The sequence below is a fragment of the Mya arenaria genome, chromosome 10, assembly GCF_026914265.1.
Source record: "Mya arenaria isolate MELC-2E11 chromosome 10, ASM2691426v1".
Taxonomy (NCBI): domain Eukaryota; kingdom Metazoa; phylum Mollusca; class Bivalvia; order Myida; family Myidae; genus Mya; species Mya arenaria.
The window spans coordinates 32094372-32110937 of NC_069131.1; the positions used below are offsets into that span (position 1 = coordinate 32094372).

The 16566-nt window shown below is 33.4% G+C and overlaps 1 protein-coding gene across 1 annotated transcript; it reads right to left on the reverse strand.

Moving 5' to 3' along the window:
- Positions 1-733: 733 nt before the first annotated feature.
- Positions 734-14701, reverse strand: LOC128206781 (adenylate kinase-like). The gene is made up of 6 exons (XM_052909478.1): positions 14536-14701; positions 13038-13083; positions 11124-11195; positions 10257-10375; positions 9086-9253; positions 734-6501 (listed from the first exon to the last, which is right to left on the reverse strand). The coding sequence occupies exons 1-6, from the start codon at positions 14617-14619 to the stop codon at positions 6280-6282; spliced, it is 711 nt and encodes a 236-aa protein (XP_052765438.1). The 5' UTR covers positions 14620-14701; the 3' UTR covers positions 734-6279.
- Between the last annotated feature and the right edge of the window lie 1865 nt (positions 14702-16566).

Consider the following 16566-nt stretch of genomic DNA (forward strand, 5'->3'; position numbering starts at 1 on the left):
TATTAACATAATGTGTATCACTGTGCGCATATCCATGACAACTACGAATTATCGCATATCCATACACAATTATGTTCACTAAGCAAAAACGAGTTCCAGCAAAAAAATACATTTTAACTCAATTTAGTTTAACTGAGGTGGGAGAATAAGCATCTACCATAGCCACTCGTGTAAGATTGGTTCATTCACCGAGTTTCCGCAAAACACCCTGCGCGAGGGTCGGAATGAACCTATCTTACACTCTCGGCCATGGAAGATACTTATCTCTGGAAAAATCCGATCGGTTTTTATATGGACAATATTTTCCGATATCATAATGATTTGAAGGTTTATAGGTATTTACGCTGAAACATTTTTTTTTTAAAAATACCTTATCTGCAGCCTCCAGTGATGTTCAAACGCTGAAATTGGCGCTGATAACAGTTATGATAATTAGAAGGCGCCCTTTTGATCTACACAATCATGTTAAAGGGGCCAAATATACTAGGTTACAGTTGATAGATGCATTTTTTAATTAAATGCAATCCTAAATTACCCCATTGAAAAGCTCCACAATATCGGTAATACTTTTATCAGTCCTCAAATCAAATGTTTTTTTTGTTTTAATCATTCAAGTCAAACGAGTGAGACATAATAAAGCATCAAAATAAAAAAGAAATATCAAGTGTAAACTTATATTCTGTCCCTTTAACGTCCATCAAGGACATTATTAGGAGTAAAATAACAATACCACTATATATGCATTTGTTTATTTCCTCCTTTTTACACACTACAGATCACTTGCAAATATATGCTAGAGATATACAATCGAGAATGTGATACAAATCCAAATTTCTACATAGTCTGCAGGTTTTCCTATTTTATTATCATGATGGTATAGAAAGTTGAATCTATTTCTGTGGCAGCAATTAAGTGGATGCTTATAAAAAGCTGACGTTTTAATCTTAGAATCTCCCGCAGAAACCGTATGATATTGAATCAAATGATGTTATAAAAGTTGTAAAGTGTCGCACTAAAATATGATGTATAAAATTTGTGTTTTAGTTAAAGGCTTATGAAAGGGTTTTGCACCTTGCTCTTTAGTTGGTAGCTTCATTCGGTACTCATGAAGGCCAGCATGTGTACCCCTCTACCTTCATAGAATTAAATGCTTAAGACTAAAAAAAAGTTCCATCATAGAATTAATTGCTTAAGACTGACAAATATTTCCATCATATAGTTAAATGCTTAAGACTGACAAATATTTCCATCATATAGTTAAATGCTTAAGACTGACAAATATTTCCATCATATAGTTAAATGCTTAAGACTGACAAATATTTCCATCATAGAATTAAATGCTTAAGACTGACAAATATATTTATTGTTTCAATTAAAACTTATAATATGATTATGATACAAACAAACTTGACATAGTTGGCAAATGAAACCTCATATTAACACAATAAAAACACATAATTATCATTTTCTATCAAATTCATAATTTTCAAATAATTGACAGCGCTATACAATATGCCCTTTCCACCCAAGCACCCGGTCCATTTTTTTAAAAAAACCTGTCTAAAACCCCAGTGTAGAACAGTTTGCATTTATATCCACTATCAACAGCAATACACATCTTTGGAACAAACATAGGGACATCTAGTTTATGAGAAAAGGCATTACAAAAATATTCTATTCAATATAAACCACACACAGTGCAATGAGTAAGCTGAAGTAAGCTTGCAATTGTTTAAGTTACCAAATTACCAGAATTACATGTATCTCTTGTATATTGAAGATTTTTAAATCTCCACTCTCACAGATATACTGTTTGACAACATCTTTTATTTTTTGTCTTAGAATGAGCCAATTTTTGCGTAAATGTCTGAGAACCAGTGATATAAGACGGTCAATCTGTGAGAGTGCAGCTTTAAGTACTAATATTCTAAAAAGTAACCCCAATTTTTTTGTCACAGCAAAATGTCTTTCATGAAATCAATATTATATTACCATTATAATGTTAATGTAACTTAAGCAAGAGCAATCTTTGTCATAATAGCTAAGGCATTTTATATATAATATAAAATTAATACAAACACATTAGTTATTGTTGTTAACTAAACAATGAACCTTATTTGTTATTTTATCTTTACATGACTTAAGATTATAACAATCCATATAAAGTAATGTCCAAAATTAAGTTACCTCTTTTGGCATAAAGCCTTTAGATACAAATAATATCCAGCCTGCATAACCATGAGACAAAATATAATACAATATAACCACACTACAATGAATACGGTTGTGAAACAGATGTCACAATGCCCACAAGCCTTTGTGCTATGCACATGTAATATACTTTCAGGGCATGTGTAAGTTTGATTTTATATATCAGAGCTTATTGAAAGTTTAAATGCCAAGCAGTTAAGAACTAGAGTAAGAGGTTTACCTTTTCCATTTAAAAGTATAATCACTTCATCATTGATCACTGGCTGAACATATAAGTACCACAATCGTTCTCATTCAAAGATGCACTCTTACTCCCAAACAAGATTTACCAAAATTAATAAAATTGGTTTAAAATTCCCAAAAGGACAAATAAATGTAAACAAGAGGGCCATGATGGCCCTAAATCGCTCACCTGAGTACAAGAGTTTAACCTTTGTTATTAATATAGCTTGTTTCTCAAAGAATATTGAACAAGAGCTGTCAAAGTATGTGACAAATGCCTTCCAATGTGACATTGATCTATGAACAAGTACATAAAAAGTTGATCTTGCCTTTATGTGTCAAATACATATTGCAAGTTATATTAAATTACCTCTGAGCATAGAAAAAAAAACAATCATACTAAATGACAGCCAACACTCTTTATGTCCTCATATTCAGCATTCCATTGTGAATAAACACTTAGTGTATCTTTCACCTTAGAGGTAGGGACATGGGTCTTGCACACGACACGTTGTCTTGGTATGTCGAAAACATATGGCAAGTCATTTTAAAATCTGTCCATATAAGAGAAAGTCACAGCGCGGACACGACAGCCTATATTTTCCTTCAGGTTGCCATGGCAACCAGAGTTCTGCATGGAATTAATTTTTTTGAACAATTTTGAAAAAGCACCAACCAAGGATCATTCCTATGAAGTTTCATCAAAATTGTCCAAGCGGTTTAGGAGAAGATGATTGTAACCAATTGTTGACACTTTTCCTTTAGGTTGCCATGTCAACCAGAGTTCTACATGGAATTAATTTCTTTCAACAATTTTGAAAAAGCACCAACCAAGGATCATTCCTATGATGTTTCATCAAAATTGTCAAAGCGGTTTAGGAGAAGAAGATGATCATAACCAATTGTTGAGATTTTCCTTTAGGTTGCCATGGCAACCGGGCCAAACAAAATTATGTGAACAAATTTAAGAGAGGTCCATGCAAGGACACTTCAAACCAAATTTGCTGAAGCTCTATCAAGGGGTTCATGCGAAGAAAATGTTAAGTTTTTTTTTACTAATTTTAGCTCTGGTTCTTAAAAGGGGCCAAATAAAATTATTTGAAAAGACCTGACAGAGGCCCATGCTAGGATGCTTCAAACTTGAAGATCCATCAAGCAGTTAATAAGATCAAGTTGTTTAAAGGTTTTTCTATTTTTTGCTCTGGTGACCCCTAAAAGGGGCCAAACAAAACCATTTGAACAAAGTTGAGAGAGGACCATGTAAGGATGCTACATATCAAGTATGGAGTCATTCTGACCTTTACTTACAGAGGAAAAGATGTTTAAGTGACAAGACAATGTAAAAACAAATGACCCCTGAGCAAGGACAATTTGACCCCGGGACAATAATTTGAATACCTTTGGTGTAGGTCCACTAGGTAACACTATATACCAAATATGAAACCCCTAGGTCTTATATTTTGGAGAAGAGGATTTTTAAAGTTTTATTATATAGGACTATATAAAAACAAACTTTCAGGGCGGGACCAATTTTGACCCTGTGGCAATAATTTGAACAACTTTGTTATAGATCCACAAGATGATGTTGTATACCAAATATCTAAGCTCCTGGCCTTACGGTTCTGGAGAAGAATATTTTTAAAGATTTACTATATAACACTACGTAAAAACAAGGACCCCCTAGGCCGGGTCAATTTTGACCCTGTGGCAATAATTTGAACAAATCTGGTAGAGGTATACTAGATGATGCTGTATACCAAATATCTAAGCCCTGGGCAGTTTCGGAGAAGAAGATTTTTAAAGATTTACTATATAACACTATGTAATAAAACTAGTGACCCCTGGGGCGGGGCCATTTTTGACCCCAGGAGAATAATTTCAACAAATTTTGTAGAGGACCACTACATGATGACACATACCAATTTTCAAGGTTCTAGGCCTTGTGGTTTTTGAGAAGAAGATTTTTAAAGTTTTCCCTATATAAGTCTATGTAAAACAAGTGACCCCCGGAGCGGGGCCATTTTTGACCCCAGGGGGATAGTTTTAACAATTTTGGTAGAGGACCACTAGATGATGCTATATACCAAATATTAAGGCTCTAGGCCTTGTGGTTTTGGAGAAGAAGATTTTTAAAGTTTTTCCTTTCCATTGCCATGGCAACCAGAGTTCTGCATGGAATTCAATTCTTTGAACAATTTTCAAAGGGGACCACCCAAGGAACATTCCTGTGAAGTTTGGATGAAATTGGCTAAGCGGTTTATGAGGAGATGTCGTTTAAAGTAAAAGTTTACGGACGGACGCCGGACGGACGCCGGACAAATTGTGATCACAAAAGCTCACCTTGTCACTATGTGACAGGTGAGCTAAAAAAAAATGGTTCTTATGAAGGATACTGAGTTTAATTTGAAAGAAATGAGCATAAAACACGGTATTTCTACCTAATGAGACTATAATAGACAACAGTAAATCTTTAAGCATTTACTAATCATTTAATATTTTGCTCTTTCTACTATTAAATACACGGTTACAATCTTTTTATCAGTAATGAGTATGTTCCATAAATACATTATTAAGTAAGTTATCAGTCAAAATTGATGTTTGTTATACATGTATATTCATTTTGAATAAGAGTGTCACTTTAAATGTGATGATCTTACAAACATAACAATCTTCAACAGTACTATAACTACTAGTATGTATGGGAATTTTAACATGAGCAAATGAGAATACTTTATAATATCTCAGGTTAAACAATGAATATATGGGAAGGAATGTTAGGCAAAGACCAGTCCTGAGGTTGGTAAGGCCAAAAAAACAAAACAAATAAATTGTTTGTTTAGGGTAACCTTCCCAAAATTTCTATGTAGGGTAGGTAGGGATTTTTTTATTTTTTCTTTCAAAATCTGTCGTAAGTTCAGAGTGTTTTCTTGCACACGGCAGTCTTTCCTACATTACTGTCATTGCCTGACTTTGTTTTGTCATATAAACAATAATTCTGATTAAAATCTGCATTTATCCGCCCTTTGTAACTCTCTATTCGCTAACGAATATTTTTTTTGCTCAGAAACGGAAAAAAATAGTTAGGGTCGGCGTATTTTTATAGCTATGGGTCGGGTTACCCGAAACAGACATATTTTTTTTTTAGGCCTAAGAACAAATAATACTCACTTTCTTAGAATTCTACTTTGATAATTTGTCTTTCTTAAAGCTTCATGACTTGTATGAAACAAATGAATTGTTAAAAAGATGCCTAGTTAAATGATTAATAATAATTGTTTTAACATTCGCTTCTACATGACTTGTGTACCTTCAAACAACCAACAATAAACATATTATAATATTCACAATTTTGTACCAGACAAAACATATTACAAAAAATGAATTTGGTACAAATACAGTTCAATAGTATTTCCAAATATTTAAATTAGTCAGCAAAGATGGTTTAAAGCTGCATTTATAATCAGTCACATTTTATAAGAATGGTTTCAATGAAAACAACCTGGTTGAAATTATGAATATACAAAGACAAGTAAAACAAAAAATGGTATGTTCTTAAATATTCCTAAAAATATCTAATTACATTCATTAAAAATATGTTTGCAAATAAATATTCCAATTGATAAATCTGCAAAAGAATCATTTCATAAATTGAAAAGAATGTAAGTACAGTCATTGCATTTGGTGAAATCCCAACAAAAAAAGGAAGAGTTATAACTAATTGCTAGACCTCAAGCGCACTCCAGCAGTCCTTTCAAAGGCCAACCTGATGGCTTCAAACACTGTGGCTGGTTTCTGTGATGCGTCGACAGCGGTGTGAAATCCCAACAAAAAAAGGAAGAGTTATAACTAATTGCTAGACCTCAAGCGCACTCCAGCAGTCCTTTCAAAGGCCAACCTGATGGCTTCAAACACTGTGGCTGGTTTCTGTGATGCGTCGACAGCGGTGTGGATGCCGCGCTTACTGTAGTAGTTCACAAGTGGACGAGTTTGGTCATGGTAGGACTTCAATCGAGTCTTCAAAGCCTCCTCATTGTCATCTGAGCGACGCATAAGAGGCTCACCTGTTACCTGTTGTGAAAGAGAAAGTTTGAACCAATTAATTTCTTTCAGAGAGCTCTTCTGGACAAACATTTATTCTGTAAGAGAGAGTTCCCTAACAGCTGCATTCTCACAGATTGACCAATTTGATAACTTTATCATTTTTTGTCTCAGAATCAGCTGATTTTGGTACCAGTGCTTTCAATTCAGTCATACAAGATAACTCACAATAGAACAGAACTCTTATGTTTGGAAATCTGCAACATAATATCATTTTAATGTGTTAGTAACGTGTTTAGCCATAAATGAAACAAAGTTTTGAGTGAAAATATTAAAAACTTTAATTATTAAGCAGTCTTATAACACAGAAATTCATGCAATTTTTGGCTAATTCAAAGACAAAAAATAAAGAGTTGTCAATCTGTGAAAGTGCAGCTTTAAAAGCACAACACACATACATGTACATACCCTAAGGACCATCTTATCAATGTCTGTACTTCAAAAGATACCATTTCAGATATTTATTACTATATGGTATAAATATCATTGTCACAAATTCAATTGAATTTTTTGCTTCAAATATAAAAAAAAAATATGCTTGATATGACAGTTTCTTTCGAAAAAGATAATATAACATCATGAAAATATCATTTAGAGAAAGTGACCATATGAAATGCTTATTGTAAAAGATGGGGCCAATTAGTATGATATCAACAGTAGCAGTGTTTTACAACCATACTGGAAAGGGGATCTGAGGGCCTTTCAGGTAGGAAAAAATGTAATGATAGGACCAAAAAAAATCTTTCATTGAACAAGAATGCGATAAGAATCAGAATTAAGGAATTAAAACTGTAATATGATTGGTTCCTTTCAGAAAAAATCAATTTTCATACACAAAAGTGTTATGGGGCCCATTTTTGCTGAAATCATTTTTATCTTCTGAAAAATCAAATTGTGAATTTTCTTCATTCAATTTGGGAGAGGAATTTGTTTCACAATTGGAAAAGGGCAAAAAATCAGAACTAAATTGGTGAGAAATTAAGTTTTGAAATAGATAATAATACAGTCAAACCCGGTTGGCTCAAACTGGCTTGGCTCCATTTCCTTGTTGGCTCAAACTAGATGCAAAGGACAGATTTCTCTAGACTGAAGGTAAGCATTCCACTTTCAAATTTTCCAAGGCTTGAGTTATTTTAGCCAATCCCTGGGATTTCAAGTCGATGGGCATTGACTGTATCCAGAAATAGAAATTTTAAAAAGCAATTCCACGAAACATGCATGTATCAGATGGCCCCATGGCAGGGTTCGACATTAACGGTAGTCCAAGACTACCAGTTTTGTGCTCTGTGACTACAAGAAATTTTAAGTCAATAGTCCGTCTGACTAATTGAAAAAGTAAATATCACATCAGGTAATTGAGCATAAAATCTTTATTACGGTTAAACTTGCGTAAAATTTGATGTTAAAAAGCCGAAAAATCACTGGTAAACACTCATTCTAAAGCTTGCCGAAGATGGCCGAGCAGTTCCGGATTACGAGAACTGTTAAGCAATTCACGCACATTTCGTATAGCTTTTCGCTTAATATTTAAACCAGTCTGTAGAATGTTTTTATTTAGAAAGGGAAAAACCATTTCCCACTGTATGGTATGTTTTAATCGTCAGACATGTGCACCTCTGCTATTGTCAGTGAGGTAGATTTTGGTTCAAGTGGTAAAAGCCTTGGATTTTCAGTTAGAAGATAGATGCGATGTAAACAAAAACTTGATGGTTGTTACTATTTTTAGATGTTCTGAAAATATGTCATGGTTATTATTGTGTAGGGTATTGCCAAAATCTTTTTACTGTTTTTTAAGAAGAGCAGCTGATACATTATTCATACTGCAAAAAAGGTCTAATTCAGTGTAAGTGAAGAAAACGGCAGAATTGTGTGAATAAATTTTCGCGCCATTTTATTAAATGTCGTAACATTTTATACATTGAAGCTAAGGCCAATAGCAATTTTCATCTTACTCCCATCATATTAAAATAATTAATAACAACTTGGAAATTTATTTCATTATATTTTTAAACATTATTATATATGTCGTTTAGATTAACAAATACTGAATAGTTGGATGCCAATTATCAAATATTGTTTATCAGTAGGATTTCTGTCATTTGTGTCATAACTTAGCAACGATATCGGACAAGGTGTCAAGTGATTTATTGCACCATTTTTCTCAAAATGACAGATTATTGGGGATTTTAGCATTGTTTTAAAAATTAGATTTTTATTCTGGTGTACTTACGCATGTTTTTAAAAACTTTTAAGGTTTTAAAATTACATTTGAAAGCCAAAATAGTTTTGAAAAATATGGAAATTATAAGATTGAGACAGATAAAAAACATGACCAATCAAAGGGTTATATTGACAATGTTTCGAGGAGAAGGTTAAGTCTCACAAAACACTGAAGGAGTCGATTGAAGGCTTGCATTTTTTGTACTACCAGAATTTTTGCTGGACTACCAGGATTTCAGATCCAGTAGTCCAAGGGACTACCTTGTGAAAAATGTTAGTGTCTAACCCTGCCATGGCTTCTGAAATAACATTAACTCTTATAATGAAATCTTACATCATCTGTCATGGGCTTTTTTGGGGGTGCAAATTCCACATGGTACGAACGCCCACTAGATTTGTGTATTAGACGCCCGCAGATTCGCTTAACCAGGAGAGAATCATCTATCTTGAACTCAATAACTGAGTTCAAGGTTGTCTTTCGTTTTTGTAACAACTGGTCTAGCTGAAATAGTGAAAAAACAGTATAAGCAATTTCATGTGTTATAGTTAAATAGAGTTTGCATTGAAGTGGACCGAGTTTCTCTAAAAATCTAAATCATAACAGTTGATTAGCAGTTTAAGCTAAATTTTCTTCAACACAACTATTCATTAATAGCTAAAATTTCCTATTTCATTATGCCAAATGACCTGCTTGAACGGTATAACTGTGATTTTTCAATCAGGCGGTCGTTCGAGAACTTGCTGTCTGTCAAGATCAACACTTTCAAATATTATTCCTTCTATTTTTATATAACACTGATAATGGATTGAAACTTATATACAGTAAATCTAGAACTAGGGCAACATTGCTCGTCCCATATACACAATTTATGCACAAAACCTGGATTAACATGAGGTAATAATTTTACAGATTTTTTTCCGGAAGTGTAAACAAAAATTTCCAGGTGTTAAAGTTTTTGCATATATTAAAATTGCAGACAGATGAAAGACAATTTGTTAATGGGTGAAATAAAACGATTATCACCATTACGCATGATTGCTATTATAAGAGCATAAGAGCAGATTAACATTAACATTATCTCTGTAAAAAAAATCCTATGTTGCTTGCTTTAATAGCAAATATATATTGCAAAAAATACATTGCTATTAAGTGATTGTTTATTGGTTTTTTCTTTTACATTTTCACATTAAATATACGATAATTTATGAATATATCAGTGATTTCCACAAAGCAATATATTGATCAGTGTCAAAGTAAACAATCAGTTTGACAACCCAAACTGAAAATACATTTTTAAGAAATTTCATAGCGAACTAAACTGCAAACTTGGGCAGTTCAAAACATTGGACACTCCAGTTTTTAGCACAGGTGCCTGGAGTGTCCTCGATCGATCACAGTTTTACTGTACTTTATTTTGTGTAGCAAAAAGAACTATGAAGATTATATTTGAACTGATTTTCTTTAAAAGTCTGAGAAGTATTTAAGAGCTCAATAACTCCCTTACAGCCTCTGCCTGATTTACTGTGCGGGGAAAACCATCCAGCAGAAATCCCCGGCTACACTCCGGCTTGTTCAGGTTATCATCGATCATCTCAACCACGAGGTCATCTGAAACCAACTTTCCTGCAAAAAGAAACAGCAGAAAATCTTATTAATGTTTGTTTGATTAAACCCATTATCAAGGTGTTTTGTTTTTATTCTCAGTTTCCAAAAGGTTTTCCTGATACTTTATTACATTTGCAAAGCCTTTTTTATCTGAGTTTAGGGCAAAGTCTCCTGAATGCTTACAATGACATTTCACATGACATTTCGGTATATTGTATATTAAATAATCAATATGTTAATTGTTTTCAATTGCAAAGGACTTCACAGTCATTAGTAATGAAAAAAAAGATGGTTTTTAAATAGGTTTAAATAAAAGACTTGAAAAAATTGCCCTGAACACAGCTATAGTTGTTGTTTTTAAGCCCATCCTATTACAAGAACCACTTTAAGATTCCTAGACTGTTTGTTCAGTTTTGTATACTCAGACTTATAATATATCTTAATTGAAATATTGTGATCTCTAATATTTAAGTTTAATAAGGGAGTGCCAGAAATAAATTTTAAAAAATAGACACGTTTACGGAGATATATAAATGGAATACCCTGTGTAGCCTCAATGTGGCGCCCATCATATTTCTAGTAAGTCATCATGAATTTGACCTATGACCTGATGACCCCAAAATCAATGTTTAAAGTCATACCAAGTTTGGTTACTCTAGAACAAGTTATTTAAAAGTTATTGATTGGAAATGAAAGTTTGACACCTAAATGATGCTGGACAAAGTAATATAGGCAATTATTTAGCTAGGGACACAAACAAACTTACCTGCGTCCATGACCTGCTTCACTCTCTTTCCTAGCTCAGACCCTGATGACACAACAGCTCTTAGCATGTCACCTATCAAAAACAAAAATGTTCCTTAGAAGTATCCCAAATATCCTTTAGCACATATTAAATTTAATATATATATATAAACGTTATAAATAAATTAATCTGAATTTATATGTTTTATTGAGAAACCCAGAATTCTTACACATCAACGAGCTTAGTATCAAAAACATTTAACTAGCCCAGCTATATAATATCCTGAAATTGAGTAAGCCCAGTGCACAGTTCTTTACTGAAGCGGTCGAGAAGCTCCGATAAATTGTTACAGAAATTAATGACAAGTTCTGACTCCCTTTGACTTTGGTACGCATTATTTTGACAGAGATTTCTATTTTGAGAATTAAAATGGGAACCCAAAATGAAATATCTCACTCCAGTTCAGATGTTGTTTTTTTTCGCTGATGATTTCCCAACAATTTATTTTTCGAGACAATACCAAATCACAGTGACGGAAAGAAAGAAATAAAATAGGGCATTTTAAATTTTATTTTTCCAGTTCACCCTTTTTCGAGCAGCAGGTTTGTAAAACGTAGAATAAAAAACAGTCACCTTACTAACAATTCAAGACAGTATTTATTTGGCGTTTACACACACATATAAAAACAATCACTGGTAAGAACATGGTGACTATCAGTGTACATTAAGATTAAAAAGAATAACTTCTGAACAAGAAATAATATCATCAGACGCGGAGTTCTGTAGCCGGGTCATAAAATTGACCGTTCATATTAAACTCTGCAGTTACAAGCAACGCAAAGGACCTCTGAGGGTTTCCAGTGAGGTAAACAGTTTTACCCTTGGAGGAAACCTGCATTCATTGCCTTTATCCCTCAAAGTGAAGGAGGAAAGTGGGTCTAACTAACAGAGTGTATGGGTCTAACTAACAGAGTGTACTGTAACTTCTTTTCCAAAAATATGAAATTTCACAAATTTTAAAAGTTGAAATATTTCATTACTGGGCAGTTGCCTAATTCCGGATCAATTTTGAAGTTTTCTTAAAATATTGTCATAATTACTGAACATAAGTGCATGAAATTTTAATAGAAAAATGCTGGGTACTATATCAACCAAAATGGAAAAAGAATAAAAGAAAAAACAATTTACTATAATATAATATTCAGTACGAAATAAGGGCATAAACGATGTCCAAAAACCTGCATTCAGTGCCTAAATATTCGGATTTTTTCAAAGAACAAAGTAAACATTATCAAGTCAATAAACAAATATTTAAATGCTACTTAAATGAACATCATGTATTAAATGTTTAACCTGTATATAAATTTTATACTTCTCTGAAGTATTTGTATGTGTATTTTCGGCGTATCCGAACTTCTAATTTGTCCGAATTTGCATAATTTTGAAAGTACGAATCTGCTTCATTTTTGCTTCATTTTCATATCAAATGCTGCACAACACAAAACAATGATATCATCAATTTATTTTCTTTATATATAATTGGCATTGTATTTCGTGATTGACGATAAGTCATAAGCATCGTATAGTAGGTCTAGTGTTTAAAGATAACCCTGTCGAACCTCAATATAAAAGCTCGCGCTGTGTGACATCATCCCCCACGTGACTTAATATTGACATTTACTAAAGCAAAAGTTAAGAGGTATTTATTTTGGGGTTATCCTCGAATAGCTGCACTTTTGTGTTGTTTCTGGTGCTATGGAGGTCAGTTGCGTAGACTGTGATCATTCTATATTGATCACGGTCGCCGAAACGCTTTTTAAACGATTTCCGAATATTTAGGCAAATCCGGAATTAGGCAACTGCCCAGTACGTTGCTTAATGAATATGGCAAAAGGATAATGTTCATAATTCTTAATGGTTAGTGATTATATTTACCTGTTGATAAATGACATGCATAATATTTTTCTGCAAGTAGTGGAGCCTGAAAAATAAAAACAACAGTAACTTATAACCCATAAAAATAATTCATTTTTTAAATTATACATTGAGTGATAGCAATGGTTATTGGACCGACTCATTTCCTATTTAATTCAGCACATATTATGCAAGAAAGTAAAGAACAACATCTGCTGTTACTCAAGAGCACACTGAATAAAGTAGCCAATGCGTCAGTTCATAAGGTAACACAATGAAAACAGTCAGAAAGTTGTGGAAGTCACTGTCATTTCTTTGCTTTTTTTAGGAGCATAGTGGAAAAAAACAAATTTGCATACTGATGGATAAGATGACAGAATGTTGATTAATACTGTGTCATACTGAAGATGAATACATTCTGCATAAGTAGATACCCAATTGTTGTTGACATACAATAGTTTTTGCGCTGAATTCAGTGTTCAAACAATATGATAACTATGGGTCTTGAAATGGATTGTTTCATCACTTTTCTTTCTGGTGTCAGGACTTTCAAACCATGGACATTACGGACCAGACATAACAGACCATATTTTGGTACATTACGGACTATCTATAGGAACATAACGGGTTATGATTAAGTTTGATTAATTTTATTTTTTTCACCCTCTTCATATTTTTATTAACACTTGTATATAAATACTTATCAGGACTTGCTCATTTTGATATGACACCTGCTTAATTCCTTCCAAACTTACTGTGAAAGATTCCATTGAAATTTCATTTTGGGAAACAGTTGATGGCTATTATGCACCAGTCAATTGTAACCACGGCCCCAAGGTATGGGATATACAGGGGATAGCCGGGGAAATTGGCTGTGTTTTTACCTTTCAGGTAGCCCCGCAGTGGCGGGTGAATGCGTAGTCTAAAATAATAGACATGTTATACGGGATTCTTCCAATCCCTAACGTCTAAACAAGTTTGTGCAAAAACCAGGGGGGTTTGAAAAATATGGGAATTAAATTTAGTGAAGTATTTTGTTTGAAATGGATAATAAAGATTTATATTCATATTTTACCATGCCAGTGCAAAGCTATTTTTATTTACAATTATTTGGACAAGGTGAATGCGGTGGTTTTATATAGTGGGAAATAGGCCTTAACACGGGTCCCTGGGGTGCGTGGGCATTTGGCGGGGATTTTACCATCAGTTTGTCCATGCAGGGCAGGGATTTTTCACGGGGTTGGCTGGACCAAAAGTCAAAGTCCCCGCTATTCCCCGGACCTGGGGGGGGGGGGGGGGCCGTGGTTACAGTTGACTGGTGCATTATGTCACCATTGTTGATTGTGTACACCTTTTCATATTTCATATATTATTCTGTTGGATGCAATGATGAACAATGACTTCGATTATGATCTCATGTTGTGACGCTGAACGCATTTATTGTCAATATATAATTTATTTTCCAAAATTGGAGCCATTTTACAAAAGAGGAATTTAATCTATAGAACAAAAAATCTACCTGTGTCCCTTTCCCTGATCCGGGAGGCCCCAGGAGAATCGCATTAACGCCGGGTGCTGCAGATAAATTTTTGATTGGAGCCATAACGGAATTGAAGCGCAAGTTTGCTAAGAAAACGTCCTGTTTATATCAAAATGTGTCACGTTGACAATTGCCGGCTGGGTGACCTTCACCTTAATCTTTTAACCGAAAGAAAAATAACTAATGAAAAGAGACTAGAAATCATTATGGCTACATTGCACTAATATCTGTAGAATCTTCTCGGGCTCTGTACTGAGTAAGGTCCCTTTATGTAGAAGAGGTTTTGCAAAAATATACTTAAGTGTCATATTGTAGAAGTATATTGAAGTTAAACGAACTGTTTAGTCAGGTTAAACTGTCTCTGTACATGGGTTTAACGTTAACTAAACTGCGAAAAGTGTTTTTTACCTCAAAATATGGTTATTTTCGCGAAAATAAGATTTCGACTAAAACACGAAAATAAACTTATTTTCGTGAAAATAAGATTAGAAAAGTTTCCTTTATAAAATAGAATTCTTTGTCATTTAAGAATAAAATATATATTTCAATGATATTGAGATGACGTATATAGGACTATGTTTGAGGGAAAATAAGCAAAAAAAATCGTTATATTAATGTTTTATTTTTGTTTTATAATATAAGACTGTTTATTTGAAGATAATTAAACAAATCAATATTTTCGCGAAAATAAGATTTTGACTAAAACACGAAAATAAAGTTTGTTTCGCGAAAATAAGATTAGAAAAGTTTTCTTTATAAAGTATATTTCTTTGTCATTAAAGAATAAATTATATATTTCAATGATTTTGAGATGACGAAAATAGAACTATGTTTGAGGGAAAAGAAGCAAAAAATACGTTACATTTATGTTTTATTTTTGTTTTATATTATAAGACATCATAGTTGAAGATAAATAATTAAATTAATAAGTTATTTTTATGTTTTTGTTTTTGAGGTCTTGGGGGATAAAGCTTGGCAAAAATAAGGAATAAATTAATAAAACATTTATAAAAAAATAACTTTTTGTTCGGTAAAATAACATATATCGCCATACCACTGTACATCACTGCTTTAAGTATCACCAATCAGGTCGCTTTTCATTTCTATACAGCCTCACGAACTGGCTCTTGGGCTCTATACATGTTAAGTAATCGATGGAACTGTTGATTGCAGCCAGTTCAACTATTTATATTCCCGGGCTACGTGGGAATTGGACCATTTACGGATTCTTTTTAGATTTAATACAAATCTTTACAGTTACAAAATGGACAGCATTGGACTCTATACGGCTATGAACTGGACAAATTATAGACGTACACTATGACAAACATTTGACTCTATACACTTACAAATTGGACAGATATTTGACTCTATGCATCTATGACTTTGTCACTTTATAGGCGTCCCCTGATAGGCTAAACGTTAAAGTCTAAACAGCCATGACTTCGACACTTTACATACGTGCCCGATAAGACAAACGTTGTACTCTATAATACTATAATTTTGAAACTTTACAGACGTACTCAGATAGTGGACACTATATATCTATATAATTGACCAGACATGCGAACAAACGATGACATCTATATAGCTATTGATTAAAGATTTTACAGATGTCCTCGATAGCACATACGTTTGAGTCTATACACCTATGACACTTTACAGACGCCCTCCTAGCACAAAGACATTGAATTTCTTACAATCACACAACTGGACAGACATTTGACTCTATACAGTAACAATTTGGACAGTCATCGAAACATTGGACTCTATACAGTTACAAATTGGACAGTCATCGAAACATTGGACTCTATACAGTAACCAATTGGACAGTCATCGAAACATTGGACTCTTTACAGTTACACGTTGGACAGCCACTGGACTGTTTTCTGTTGTGCGTATGTTAGAACTTGATGCTACTTACAAAGAAGGACACATTAATGTAAATGACGGTAAAAAAATATTCAATTGAAAGTAAATGTCTTCCTGCTAATATTTTGAAATATTTGC